General features: G+C 49.3%; 1 protein-coding gene across 1 annotated transcript in view; it reads left to right on the forward strand.

Annotated features, from left to right (window-relative positions):
- The window catches only part of PAQR5 (progestin and adipoQ receptor family member 5), a 39,741-nt gene that overhangs the window by 9,620 nt on the left and 16,168 nt on the right, over positions 1–13,953 (forward strand). Inside the window, exons 2-3 of the mRNA XM_065871740.1 lie at positions 7,968–8,095; positions 10,777–10,982. Coding sequence (XP_065727812.1) covers positions 7,968–8,095; positions 10,777–10,982 — 334 coding nt within the window. The remainder of the gene's footprint in view (positions 1–7,967; positions 8,096–10,776; positions 10,983–13,953) is intronic.

Consider the following 13,953-nt stretch of genomic DNA (forward strand, 5'->3'; position numbering starts at 1 on the left):
ATAACATCTAGTACATCCATGAAATATTTGTAGCAATCCTTGGTTCCACCAGGCTGGGTGCAGTGAAGCATCCTGGGCTTTTCAATCTAACAAACTAGGAGTTGCATTTTGGTTCTGCTATTTCTTATGAAATAGCAGATGAAGCTCCATCTCACCGAGCTTCAGTTTCCTTATCTGTAAAATGGGCTTGACAATCCCTACCTTTCAGTGCTATCATGATGAGCAAATAAAATCGGGTCTGCCCCTGCCATGTGCTGGATCTGAATCAGGAGAACAAATAGAGGCCACAGACCATATGCCTAAATATGTAAAAGTCACAAATGAAGCTCATAGCTATATAAATTCTACCTTGACAAATATTCCTTCATAATGACAAAAAACAATATGTAAAGCTCCGATTTTTGTATAGCTAACGCCAACGAAATGTCAAAGACAGCTAAACTTAATTATTATCGCACATGTCTGGATATAATGTTGATGGATGAGTGATGTTTAGATGGGCATAACATACATAATTCATAAATTTACATGTTTATTCTATAAAATTTATTTTTCTTGCCTTCATTTCAGCAAAATTTTGAGATGTTGTAATCAACATTATCACATAATTTGTGTTCTGTTAACAGTGATGTCAAAATAGACCATTATTCTTGAATCACTGTAGTTCTTAGATTTTTTTTTTAAATTTTGATTAATTTCATTTGGGAGAAACTTCTGTTGAGTTTTTATTCAGTTCTGCTGAGGCAGAGCAACTGGAATTATCAAAAAATATTCTTAAAGCCACATTTAGAATCAGGAATGAGTATAAAATTTACATACCAAGTTCAGACATTGTAATGAGGTTTCGTATGATAGAATTAAGTGGGAAAATTATTAAATATTTTAATTTCATATGGATCATCATCTTTTATGTTGCTGTTTTCACTTTCTTAAAACAATATCCAGATCCATATAGTATTTACTTGATTTTTCTTTTTCCAAGAAAAAAATATAAAGAAAACAAAATAGCATCTTGCTCAGTCAAAATTATACCTCAGGGCTTCCCTGCTGGCGCAGTGGTTGAGAGTCCGCCTGCCGATGCAGGGGACACGGGTTCGTGCCCCGGTCTGGGAAGATCCCACATGCCGCGGAGTGGCTGGGCCCGTGAGCCATGGCCGCTGAGCCTGCGTGTCCGGAGCCTGTGCTCCGGAACGGGAGAGGCCACAACAGTGAGAGGCCCGCGTACCACACACACACACACATACACACAAAATAGTCGATTTATCAGTAAGACATAACAATTATAAATGAGAATAAACCTCACAAAAGAGCTTCAACATACACAAAGCAAAAGCTGATAGAATGGCAAAAAAAAAAAAAAAAATTATACCTCAGTCTGCAATGGCCAGAAAAATAATTTCTGTTGGAATCAATTGCAGGATTGTTTGTATGTGAACCTTCTCTTTCATAGTCCACAGACATCTTTGTTTCCTTATTTGAATTTTATTTTATTGGAATATCATTTTTGTTGCATATTTCATGTGTGGCTCCTTTAGTTTAGAAAAGTCCTAGACATATTTAAAATAATAAATACGCATTTTTAATCCCTTTAAAAGTGAAATAGCCAAACTAGATTTTTTTTTTTTTTTTGTAGGCTTTTGCTAACAACATCCCATAACATATATCTGTGGACAGCTCAGGTTCAAACCTAATGTCATTTCCCACCAAAGATGGGATTTGCTCTGTATTTGAGGACCTTCTGTTGTTTTGCTGATTTCTTTCAGTCATCTTGCATCTTGCCTACATTTTACCTAAGTGTTTAATGATATTTATTTGGCATTCCCATTGCAAGAATAAGAGTAGTTTGTGGTCAAATTTGATATGTGTTTCAGGAAGTTATCCCATATTGGGGAAGATTCTGTGGATGTCATATATAATCTTTGAATTGTTCCAAAGGAAGGCATCAATTCTCCTAGTAAGAAATTGAAAGCATGTGCTGCCATCTCCAGCTCTAAGAATGCTTTTGGATTTTTGGACATATCCTGACCTTGTATTAGTTTTCTGTTTTTGCCATAACAAATTACCACAAATCTGATGGCTTAAAAAAGAAGATAAATTGATTAACTTACAGTTCTGTAGGTTAGAAATCTCACATGGGTCTCACTAGGCTAAAATCAAAGTGTCGATGGAGGCTCTCTGGGGAGAACCTGTTGCCTTTTCCAGCTTCTGGCAGCCACCTACAGTCCTTGGCTCCTGGCCCACTCCTTCCATCTGCAGAGCCAGCAATGTTGCATCTCTCGACCCTTCTTCATAGTCACATCCCCTTCTACCTCTCCCTTCCACTTTTAAAGGTTTTTAAAAAAATTTTATTTATTTTATTTATTTATTTTTGGCTGCGTTGGGTCTTCGTTGCTGTGCGCGGGCTTTCTCTAGTTGCGGTGAGCAGGGGCTACTCTTCGTTGCGGTGCGCGGGCTTCTTATTGCGGTGGCTTCTCTTGTTGCGGAGCACGGGCTCTAGGCGCGCCAGCTTCAGTAGCTGTGTCTTGCGGGCTCTAGAGCGCAGGCTCAGTAGTTGTGGCGCACGGGTTAGTTGCTCCACGGCATGTGGGATCTTCCCGGACCAGGGCTACGAACCCGTGTCCCCTGCATTGGCAGGCGGATTCTTAACCACTGCGCCACCAGGGAAGTCCTCTCTCTTCCACTTTTAAGAACCCTCATGATTACATTAGGCCTACCTGGATAATCAAGATAATCTCCCTATTTTAAGGTTAGCTGATTAGCAACTTTAATACCATCCCGTGACCTTAATTCCCCTTGGCCGTGTAACCTAACATATTTACAGGTTCTGGCGATTAGGACATGGACATCCTTGAGAGGCAATTATTTTGCCTACCACAGACTCTCAAATCATATTATCACAAGCTTGCCCATGGCAGATTTTTAAATCAATGCCTAAATTTTAAGATTCTTTTTCTAGTTCTTAAATCAAAGGCTGTATTATTATAATAAAGTAAAACTGATGGAATGCTCCATTGTTTCAACTTCGTCACTTTATTCTTCTGCGGATCAACACTCCGTATAATGTTCGTGATTCAGTGGGGGCATCTCACCCTGGCACACCTACCTGTACTGAGTAACATTTACTTTTTAAAAACATCCTATGTGTCTTTGTTTTTTTCACTTTATTGCTCATTTAAGTACTAATATCCTTCAGATCCTCCATCCTAGATACAGTGATCATTTGTTTCACTACTTTGTATCCATCTTACATGTTCGGCCAGAAGAAGTTTGCCATCATCTTGTATAAATATTGTCCTGCACGTATGGAAAGCATCGTTATGCTTGACTGAATATTAGACACGTATTTTTTAAAGAACATCACCCCAGTGTTCTAAATTGACCTTTATCTGTAATTGCTTAATACCAACAATGGTTGGCTATTAATTCAGCCAACTTTCAGTTCTAGTAATTGCATGTGGGTTGTATACCATTGATGTTTTATGTGTTTTAGATTGAGAACCTAAGTGTTCTCTTTTACCAGGACCAAGCATGGTCCGTCCTGCATGAGACAGTGGCTCGGTGTCCGACCCAGTGTCAGGCACGTGGCAGATACTCACTAAATGACTGGTTATACTCGATACAGCAATTTGTGGCCTGCTCTCTTCCTCCCCATTCTATCCATGCCTCTGCCTACCAGCACCTCACCAGACTCCTCGCTGGTCTCTCACTGTCCCCTCCCTTGCTTTTCATGCCTGTGTCTTTGGGTTCATCTTAACGTACCTAAAGGGCACCTCCTCTTCTGTGATGAACTACAGATTCTGGACGGGGAGGTGACAGCACGATGCTGAGGCAGGAGCCTGGGCTGGGAAGCCGGAGATAGCTGCAGACCTGCTGACCCCGCTCTGACAGCCTCTGTGCTTTGCCTGCCGTCAAAATCCTCTCTTATTTACCGCTAGCCAGAATGCCTGATTATTTTCCCCAGGTGATTTGCAGTGTAATAGCTGGAAAAACCAAGGGTTTAAAATGGTCACAGTGGAATTTCAGGCATCAGCTGGCAGGGGCACAGGGCTGTTCTTGAAAGCCGAGTTCGTGACAGGCAGTAAGAGAAAAACCCGCTGACGTGCCCTTGCCCTTCCATCTGGCTGCCTGGGGGTTCTCGCTCCTAAATTATAGGCCACACGCAGTTTGATTTCGTTTCATTCTAAATTGTCCAGCCTGCAACCTGGGAGGAAATCAATTCTGCTGTGCAAATATGCCAGCGCCTGCTAACTTTGGGCCGCTTACAAATGAGGCCCAGCTACGGAGTATTAAGGCCGTGACCACAGTTTGCCTTTGGGGGTCAAACTAGGCACGAACGCAAAATTGTTTTCGAGTGTTTTGCTGTTCAGATTTTATGTAGCGTGCATCCTGTGAGGATCTATTCTATGCAAAGTGCTTTGCTAAGGCTGGAGCCGGACAATGGAGAGAACGTGTCTCCCTTCCTGTGCTTGGAGGGGCTCAGAGGCAGAATCTCTCTTCTGAGACAGAGGGGCTCCCTTTCTTTTATCCATCCTTTATGCATCTGTCTTTTTTTTTTTTTTTTGGAGGGGCTGCTTAAAATCCTACCCCCATGTCTGGCGTCAGGATAGCCGGTCAGAGGGAAGCAGGTTCTTTTAATCTGCGCCCAACCCTGGCCTTGGTGGTAAGGCATTCTCCCCAGGTCTGGGGCTAGATTCTTCCGTGTGGTCAAGTTGTCTAGTTTGTGGACTTCCCAGCTCCTCGTTCCCCTCTGGCTTTTGACTCTATCAGCATCCTCTCTTGCCTCCCAGAATGCAGGGTCCAAAGAGAGAAGGACAGTAGTCATATCCTGAGTCACCGTGGACAAAATGTGGGAGACTCCCCCCTGCTCTGGGTCCCGTCCATCCACCGTCCAGCTGTGGCTGTCACTGCATCTGAGCTGTCCTGCAGCCCCGCCCTGCTTCCTCCCTGTGTGTCACCCTCACATGCCCAGGGCTCCGTAGGCCCCTTGTCGTAAGATCTCCTGCTATACGGGATCTGCTGAACTTATTCGCATGAAGCAGTGAATAATTAATAACAATTGCTCCTTTCTGGAGTCCTTGCATTTTAACAAGAGGCCAATGCTTTAATAAAAAAAAAAAAAAAAAAGAGGGCTTCCCTGGTGGCGCAGTGGTTGAGAATCCGCCCGCCAATGCAGGGGACGCAGGTTCGAGCCCTGGTCCGGGAAGATCCCATATACTGCGGAGCAGCTAAGCCCGTGCGCCACAACTACTGAGCCTGCGCTCTAGAGCCTGCGCGCCACAACTACTGAAGCCCACTTGCCTCAACTACTGAGTCCGCGCGCCTAGAGCCCATGCTCCGCAATGAGAAGCCACCACAATGAGAAGCCTGCGCACTGCAACGAAGAGTAGCCCCCGCTCGCCAAAACGAGAGAAAGCCCGTGCGTAGCAGCAAAGACCCAACACAGACAAAAATAAAATAAATAAATTTATTTAAAAAAAATTTTTTAAGGAAGAAAGCAATAAACATAACAGGTAGAATGATAGGCCTATAGTTTCTGCTGGAGGGCCTTACGCGTGCCTGCCAAGCACGCGCCATCGTCCTCGCTTGAATCAAAGGCTGAAGGCCATCAGCCCGTTTGCCGCCTTGTCAGCAACCCTGGTGGGTGGGCAGCTGCAAGCCGAGCTGCCCGCTGCCCATTAGAGAAGCTTGTCCACTGAAAACCGGGGATGTCAGCAGAAATGCACAGTGAATCAAAAACTGGAACAAATCGCTTTAATTAGCTAAAACCCAAACCTAATTCAAACAGTATTTCTTCACTGGACCGTGAGCCAACTTCATTCTCCCCCTGTCCCTAGTTGACTAGTTTCACCCAGAATTGAACCAAGATGGGAATGTGCTCACCGTCTGGTGAGCAAATGCCCCCCATTTCATAGGTGTGGACACTGAGCCCTGAGAGTTGTGGCCCAGCTCAAGGTCATAGGGCACCTAATGGGCCCAGATTTGACTCTTTACTCTGATATCCCTTTACTAATTTCTCCACTATTCCATGAGACCTGTTGACTCAGAACCTCAAGAGATAGTCCAAGTTATGCCATACATTGTGTATTCTTTTAAAAAATTTTTTTTTAATTTTTGGCTGCGTTTGGTCTTTGTTTCTGTGCACAGGCTTTCTCTAGTTGTGTTGAGCAGGGGCTACTCTTCCTTGCGGTGCACAGGCTTCTCATTGCACTGGCTTGTCTTTGTTGCGGAGCACAGGCTCTAGGCGTGCAGGCTTCAGTAGTTGTGGCTTGCAGGTTCAGTAGTCGTGGCTCACGGGCTCTAGAGCGCAGGCTCAGTAGTTGTGGCACACAGGTTTATTTGCTCCGTGGCATGGGGGATCTTCCCAGACCAGGGCTTGAACCCGTGTCCCCTGCATTGGCAGGCAGATTCTTAACCACTGTGCCACCAGGGAAGTCCCTACATTGTCTATTCTTGTGGTTTTTGTTTTGTTTTTGATTATTTATTATTTTTTAAACCATTTTTAAAAATTGAAGTATAGTTAATTTACAATGTTGTGTTAGTTTCAGGCGTACAGCAAAGTGATTCAGTTATTATCATATATATTCTTTTTCGGATTCTTTTCCATTATAGGTCATTACAAATACTGTGTATTTTTGAATCAAGATCCTCTCTTAAATTAAGAAGTTGGTAACCCAAATGGGAAATGGGTGGTTAGGTAGGAATTCTCCCAGCCTTCCATTCCTCCCACAGCCCTAGAAAATCAGAGGGAAACCTTTAAAATTGATTGTGATTCAATTTACGTTACGATTACTAATATTGTCATTGTCATTATTTGCCTCAGTTAATCTACTCATTTTTACTTACCTCTCAAAGTTATAACAACATTCGGCTAAGTCAGTGGTTCTTAACTGGGGGAGATTTTGCCCCCAGGGACATTGGCAATTTCGGGAGACATTTTTGGTTGTCACATTACTGCTAAACAATGCCTAGGACAGCTCCACCCCCAGCACAAAGAATTGTCTGGCCCCAAATGTCAACAGGGTTGAGATTGAGAAACCCTGATCTGATCAACACAAAAGAGGGAGAAAATCTCCTGCAAATCCTGCTAGTTCAACAAATAAAACTCTTTCCTTTTCTGTGTTTCTCCCAGTCTCCACCCCACTATGTGTACTTAAAATTTCTATAGTTCTATCATCATGGCAGGAATACAGCTGACATCCCACTTTTTTTCACGTAATATCGCATCCTGAGCTTTTGTCCCTCATGCCTCATTGTCTCCATAATTTTTAATGGATGTGATGCAGTCCTCCAAGCAGGTTGACATCCCCTTTTTTACCTGACCCGTCCAAGTTCTCATCCGGGATGGTTACTGAGAGCCTTGCCAGGCGGGCTGCGTGGGGTGGGGAGCTCGCGTGGGCCCTGCTGTGACCAGCCTTCTCCTCCACCTGCAGTGCAGGCTGATGCCATCATAGTTTTCATCGTCAACAGGCCTTTATGAAGTACCTTGGTGAATATATCCTGGCCCCGGCGGGGAGGGATCTTCTGCAGAGGTCATCCCACCAGCCCCTGACATCCAAGGCTTGTTGGCTCGAACAGGCAGCATATATGTCAACCAACCACGACGGCATCCGAAGACTGGGCTGTAGGCCCCAGGCACAGGGTGCCAAAGCAGATTCCTAGGCAATATTCATGACAGGAGTAAGTGCATCTGGAATGCAAAGACAGGCTGGATTCCCAAAGGGAGTCAGGGCCTTGAATCCTCTCCTCCCCCTGACTGCAGGCTTCTGGAAGGACATGGGAGTTTAGAAGCGATGGGAGGGAGGCAGGAGCAGCTTGACAGGTGAAGGACTCGGGGTCAAGTGTTCCAGGCTCCAGTGTACAAGTGCACAGCCTGGGAGAAAACTAGAGACTACCGGAGATGTTCCTCCTGAGACCTTCCCGCCACCCTTCTCGTCTCACCTCGGCGCCCCTTTCTCTTCCCCCTGCAGGTGTTCCATGAGCAGGGCATCCTCTTCGGCTACCGACATCCACAGAGTTCCGCCACGGCCTGTCTCCTCAGCCTTTTCCAAATGACCAATGAGACCCTCAACATCTGGACGCACTTGCTGCCCTTCTGGTACCTCCCAGCCCCCTTGGCCAGCTGCTCACTCAGAGCCTGGGGACTGGGGCTTCTTTAAACACAGCTGGGGTGGAGAGAGCTGAGATTCCGTGATGGCATTTGGGGGACTCCCCCGTAGTGCTGGGAGGCGTGGCGGTCTGCTGCTGGGGTGAGCTCTAGGACCCAGATTGTGGTAGGATTGGAGGGGCTCCTGGAAGCTCCCCGGTCTTTCCCTGCTCCCCTGCTTCGGGGCCTGATTTGAGAGGATTGTCTTATTCGGTCTTGGAGGCTTTCTGGGTCTTTTGGAAGCCCTGGCTAAAATTCCCTAGCTTCAGCAAGTCACTTAACCTCTCTGGGCTTCGCATTTTCCCACATGCCAGGCAGCTCAGTCTGCGCCTTTCCTGGGGTTGCCCTGAGGATTAGGGGGTGAGGCATTGGGAAAGGCATCGGGCACGGAGCTGTGGGTGCCTGGGACCACAGCAGCCGTGAGGCACGTGGTCAGGCAGCACTGAAATGGAGCCAGCCAAGAGAACGCTCCGGTACGTGCACACACACAAATGGGAGCTGCCAGGAAGGTGAGGAGGGACCTGGCTGAGAAAGGTGAGGACCGAAGACCAGCTTCACATACCTGGTGCCTGTGCATAGCGAGTGAAGGGTGGAGATGGGGTCATAGTATACGAGAGCTGGAAGGACCATGGGAGTCATGCGGGCCACCAGCCGACTCAGACCACCACTGGCTGACACAGATGCGGCCCAGAGACAGGAGTGACTTGCTTACATCCCCTGGCAAGTTCTGGCACGGGTTGGTCTCTGGACTCCCCCTCCCAATCATATTGAGAAGCCAAGAGAGTAGGAAGGACCCCAGGGTGTGTTGCAGGCAGAGAGGGGCCCGAGGACGGGGGCCTGCCTGGCCAGCAGTTAGAGACAGACCCAGGGCAAAAGGCAGGGGAAGTCTGCTTGGTGCCAGAAACGTCGCCAGTGGAGAAGAGGGAGAGCTCAGGCTTGGGGTGGGATAGGACCACCCGTAAAGAAGCCCTAGCGCCTGCAGACTGGTCCGGGTGGCAGCAAGATCTACTCACGGAGGCTGCTCGTTGTTTTAAATTTAAGTCAACTGGATGCACTTGCTGGCCTTCTGGTACCTCCCAGAAGGGTAAAAAGTCTAAATGATAATAAATTATAACATTGCAGAAGGGAGTAGAGTCGGCGTCTTCCCCCGGCCCCTCTTCGTCCTCTCTGGAGCCGCCGGGGTGACCTGCTGCTCGTGCATCCTCCCAGAACGCTTTTCTAGAGACTCGAGCATCTGTGACATGTGTGTACACCCAGCACCTGGTTCTTTCCTCCCTTGCTTTTCCCTCAGAGATCTCTTGTCTGACCCTCACAGAAGCCTCTCCGGCTTTTGAGCGGTGTCCCATTTTCTGGATGAACCACAGGTGACTTAGGCTATTTTGAAGTTTGTGCCAACCACACAGTGCCAGCCTGACCATCCCTGTTTGCGGGGCTTGAGTTGCTGTGCGCAGATCCCGTTGTCGCTGTTTTACAGCTGAGACGTGCTGGCAGGGGCCGCCCCACCGGGCATGACGCCCCTGTACTGCCAGGCCTTGAGAGCGCAACACAGAGCAGCAAGGAGGGCTTGGGAGAGCCGGAGAAAGATGCCCCAGGGAAGCGGGACTTGGGAGTAATCTCGAGATGATAAAAGGGTACATTTTGAAAAATAGCAGATAGCTTAAGCTTGATTTCTGCTGGGACAGGAGGGAAGAGATCACAAATGTAGCCAGAGAAGTTAGCGATGCTCTTGGGGTTCCTGCGTGAAAAGCTTTTAGTCCCTTCCCTGGGAGAGTTTGTGGGCAAGGGGCCTGGCTCTCTAGTAGAGGTTTGTGGAAGTGGGCAGCTCTATAAGCAAGAACCCCACGCATGGGTTATAGGTTAGGCAGATCTGACACAGAACTGTGCAGTGTCTCCATGTAGAGAAGGGTCTGGAGGCCTAGGCTTAGCCGAGACTCAGCCGTGGGACCAGGCCCCTCAGAAAAGAGATGGTGAGATTCGTGGAGGAATAGCATGGAAGAGGGGGGAGAAAATCGTCCTGTTGTCTTCCAGACTTTCCAGACCCCACAGAGGAGATTGCTCCTCTTTGAGGTGCCCTCCTGCAAGGGGAACTTGGACCAACCACAGGGATGACGACAAGGCCAAATTTGGATCCCATGAGGAATGGTTGAATGCACCGAGGTTTTTTAATGTGAAGCTCAGAGAGGTGTGAGGGATTATGAAGACAGCCTTGAGATATTTGATGGGTTTGTTTTCTGTTGCGCTGATGGGGAGACCTAGGGCTGATCCAATGGAGAGAGATTCCAGGGAGACAGACGGAGTCTCAATGAAACTTTGCAACACTCAGAGCTGCCTCAAGAGATGGTGAGCTCCCCATCCCTGGAAGCATGCAAGCTGAAGCTGGAGAGTCACCTGGGCAAGATGCTGTAAAAGGGATCTGTCACCACACGCAGGGGGAGGGGACTGGACCATTGCCCATCCTGCATATTTCCAACCAAAAAGGACCCCACTCACCCTTCCTTGCTCATGGCATGTCACCAAAGCGAGACCATGTAGGAGCCGGTCATCCCAGGGAAATGGAAGGCAGACGACGGTCGGCTTAGGACTATAAGAGGGGCCCCTGTCTCGGAGGTTGAGGGTGTCCCCCTGTGTTCCAGGTTCTTCATGTGGAGGTTTGTGAGCACCCTGCGTGTGACGGACGTCCTGAATGACAGCTACTCCTGGCCTCTGCTTGTGTACATGGGCGCCAGCTGTGTGTACCCCCTCGCATCCAGCTGTGCACACACCTTCAGCTCCATGTCCAGGAACGCCCGGCACATCTGTTACTTCCTGGACTACGGCGCCGTCAACCTCTTCAGCCTGGGTACGTCAGGTGCTGCTCTTGTCTCCTCTTCCCTGGGACTGAACCACCTGCATCTTCCCCTGGGAGCTGGGGTCACCATGAGGCTCTGGTGGGCTTCCGGAAGAGTCACCGCAATGCCAGTGCCCCGGCCCGGGTGCCTGATGAGTGTTTTATAAGAAACTTGTCCAAAGGCCTTCTGGCAAATATTTAACAACTGGCTCTCTGTGGACAAAAGTCCCGGTCCGTGGTGTTGGCAGGTTTGCTGTGGTGTAAATACTCCTGCCACGGCCGGCTTCAAGCCGACAACATCACTGAACACGGGGCTGGGGAGAGATGCATGGTAGGTCCCCATTACGTAGCAATTCCTCTGTACAGATACAGCGGGTGCATTGACTGAACAGTTGTTACTCTTGTTAATATGATGGATAGCATTGTAAGTTTATGTCATTCAATTTTTTTTTTTTTATAAATTTTATGTATGTATGTATGTATGTATTGGCTGCGTCAGGTCTTCCTTGCTGTGTGCAGGCTTTCTCTACTTTGGGCGAGCGGGGGTTACTCTTCGTTGTGGTGCACAGGCTTCTCATTGCAGTGGCTTCTTTTGTAGTGGAGCACAGGCTCCAGGCGTGCGGGCTTCAGTAGTTGTGGCATGCGGGCTCAGTAGTTGTGGCCCGTGGGCTCTAGAGCGCAGGCTCAGTAGTTGTGGTGCACGGGCTTAGTTGCTCCGCGGCATGTGGGGTCTTCCCGGACCAGGGCTCGAACCCGTGTCCCCTGCATTGGCAGGCGGATTCTCAACCGCTGCGCCATCAGGGAAGCCGTGTCATTCAACTTTTAATGATGGCTGTGTTTAACAATTGGCTTGCGAGTTCTCTGACGCTAACGATCTCCTGTCACAGGCCGGGGTGAGCCAACGCCACTCATCAGTGCTGGTCTCTGTTGTGCCCCGCAGAGAAGGGGGTGGTCACAGACCCCATCGGTCTGGAGGCTTGTAGGGATTAGAGCTGCAGGGATAGAGTGAGGGGAGGTGGGGGGTTGACACCCTCTCCTCCTGTCTCCTCTCCTCTCCCCCAGTTGTGGGCATCCCAGCTCTAGCCGCTTCCTCCCACCTGGTCCTGCTCCAGGTGTGAAAGCAAAGTCACCGTCTTCCCTTTGCCCAAGAGGGTGTGTGAGGAACCTACCTCCAACCTGTTCTCCCGCCCCTCTCCCTCTCTCTTCACTAGTACCACACACGTGCATACATACACACCAACATACATACATAGACAAACATAGACACACACGCACACACACACACACGAGTCTCTCATGCTCACCAGTCCTCAGTGCTCTGCTGCCCAGTCCCCACTGTTCACTAAAACTCTGGTTGCCGAGGCCCCAGCCTCCTCCTGGCTCACAGGATCCACGCAGGCCCCGTGGGCTCTCTCTCCAGCCTTTGATGCAGGGGCACCCCCGTGCTCCTCAAACCTCCCCCGCTTCCTCTGGCCCCTGTTACATCACTCCCTCCTAGTTTTCCTCCCACCCATTCACATGCTAATCCTGCTTGGCCAGTTCCCCTTCCTCCGTCCCCCCACGGGTACGCAAGCTGGGAGTCCATTCTGGGGCCTCTGCTCTTCCGTGGTCAGGCTCCCTGGGAGATCTCTGCGCCCACACCATCCCCCAACACCTCTGGGGGACACTCCCAAACCCCATCTCTAGTAAACTGCTCACCCAAGCTCTACACCACATCCAGCCCTGGGACCGAGACTGTCTACATCCTCCCTGCCCCGCCCTTGCATCTACTCCCCTTCGAGTCAGAAATCTATGAATAATCAAGTTCCCCCTGCCTCTCGCTCGCCACCCATCCCACTTCACCATCCTGTCTAATCGGTTGGCAAACTCAGTTGAGTTTCTCCTACATACTTTTCAAATCGGCCGTGCCCCCATTGGCTTGACTCAGTCCCTCACACCTCTCCCCTGGGCTTCACCCAGCTGCCCTGCGGGGTTTCCTCCAGGCCTTCTGACCATGGCACCCCTCCCACTTAAACTTTTCCAAGTTCCCGGTTACCTGGGATGAAGTCCAAACTCCTTAACCCGGCAGCTTCCATCACCCTCGATCGCCTGCCCCAGACTCATTTATGATAAGGGCAAGCGTTTCAGAGGCATCACGGCAGGCTCCATGCCGAGCACCCGACCCACCTCCCACATCACCAAGGGGTGGCATAACACGGGGCTTAGCGGCCTAACCCCACCCCCCCCCAATACTTATATGCTCTTAGGCAAGATACAGTTGGCATAGTATGTTCCTCATGGGAGTGTTATAAAGATTAAATGCATTTTGTAAATGAAGCGTGTCGGACAGTGCCTGACACTTAGTAAGCAACAGAAGGTAGCGATTACCACGATTACCTAGTTAACCCTGACAGCAGGCCCCTGAGGTGGGGACCATCATTATACCCACGCTACAGGTGAGAACACTAAAGGTAAGTTACCCGGGTCACGCAGCTTGTAAATGGCAGAGCCAGGGCCTGGGAGCCTCAGGGCCCCTGCCTGTGGCTTCCTCCAAGTCCCCGGGCCTGGATCCACCTCCGTGGAGCTCTGTCTGATTCCTTCATTTCTGCTCCGCACTGGGAACAACTCCCTGAGGACAGCCATGCGTCTTTCACATCTGGTTTTCCAGTCCGTAGCCCAGAGCCTGACATGGGGGTGTTCAGTAAACCTGGAAGGAAGGTCTAGTCAGTCGAGACAGCCTGTGGGATCCACCTGGGACTCCCTTGTCTGCAGCCATCTCTCCTCCTCCCCGACCCCATGGAAACCCTCAATCCCTGGAGGGTGGCGTTTGCTCAGCTTCCTCCCCGATGTGCAGCTGTTCCCCTCCCTCTTGGACCTCCCGCGCACTTTCACTAGGCTTTGACCATCTTAATCCCCTGCTCAAAAACCTTCAGTGGGCCCCCTATTGCCTGAAAGGGGACGTTCACTTTCCTCAGTCTGGCATCCCAAGGTGTCTCCTGGTCCT

Source organism: Phocoena phocoena, chromosome 2 (genome assembly GCF_963924675.1).
Source record: "Phocoena phocoena chromosome 2, mPhoPho1.1, whole genome shotgun sequence".
NCBI lineage: Eukaryota > Metazoa > Chordata > Mammalia > Artiodactyla > Phocoenidae > Phocoena > Phocoena phocoena.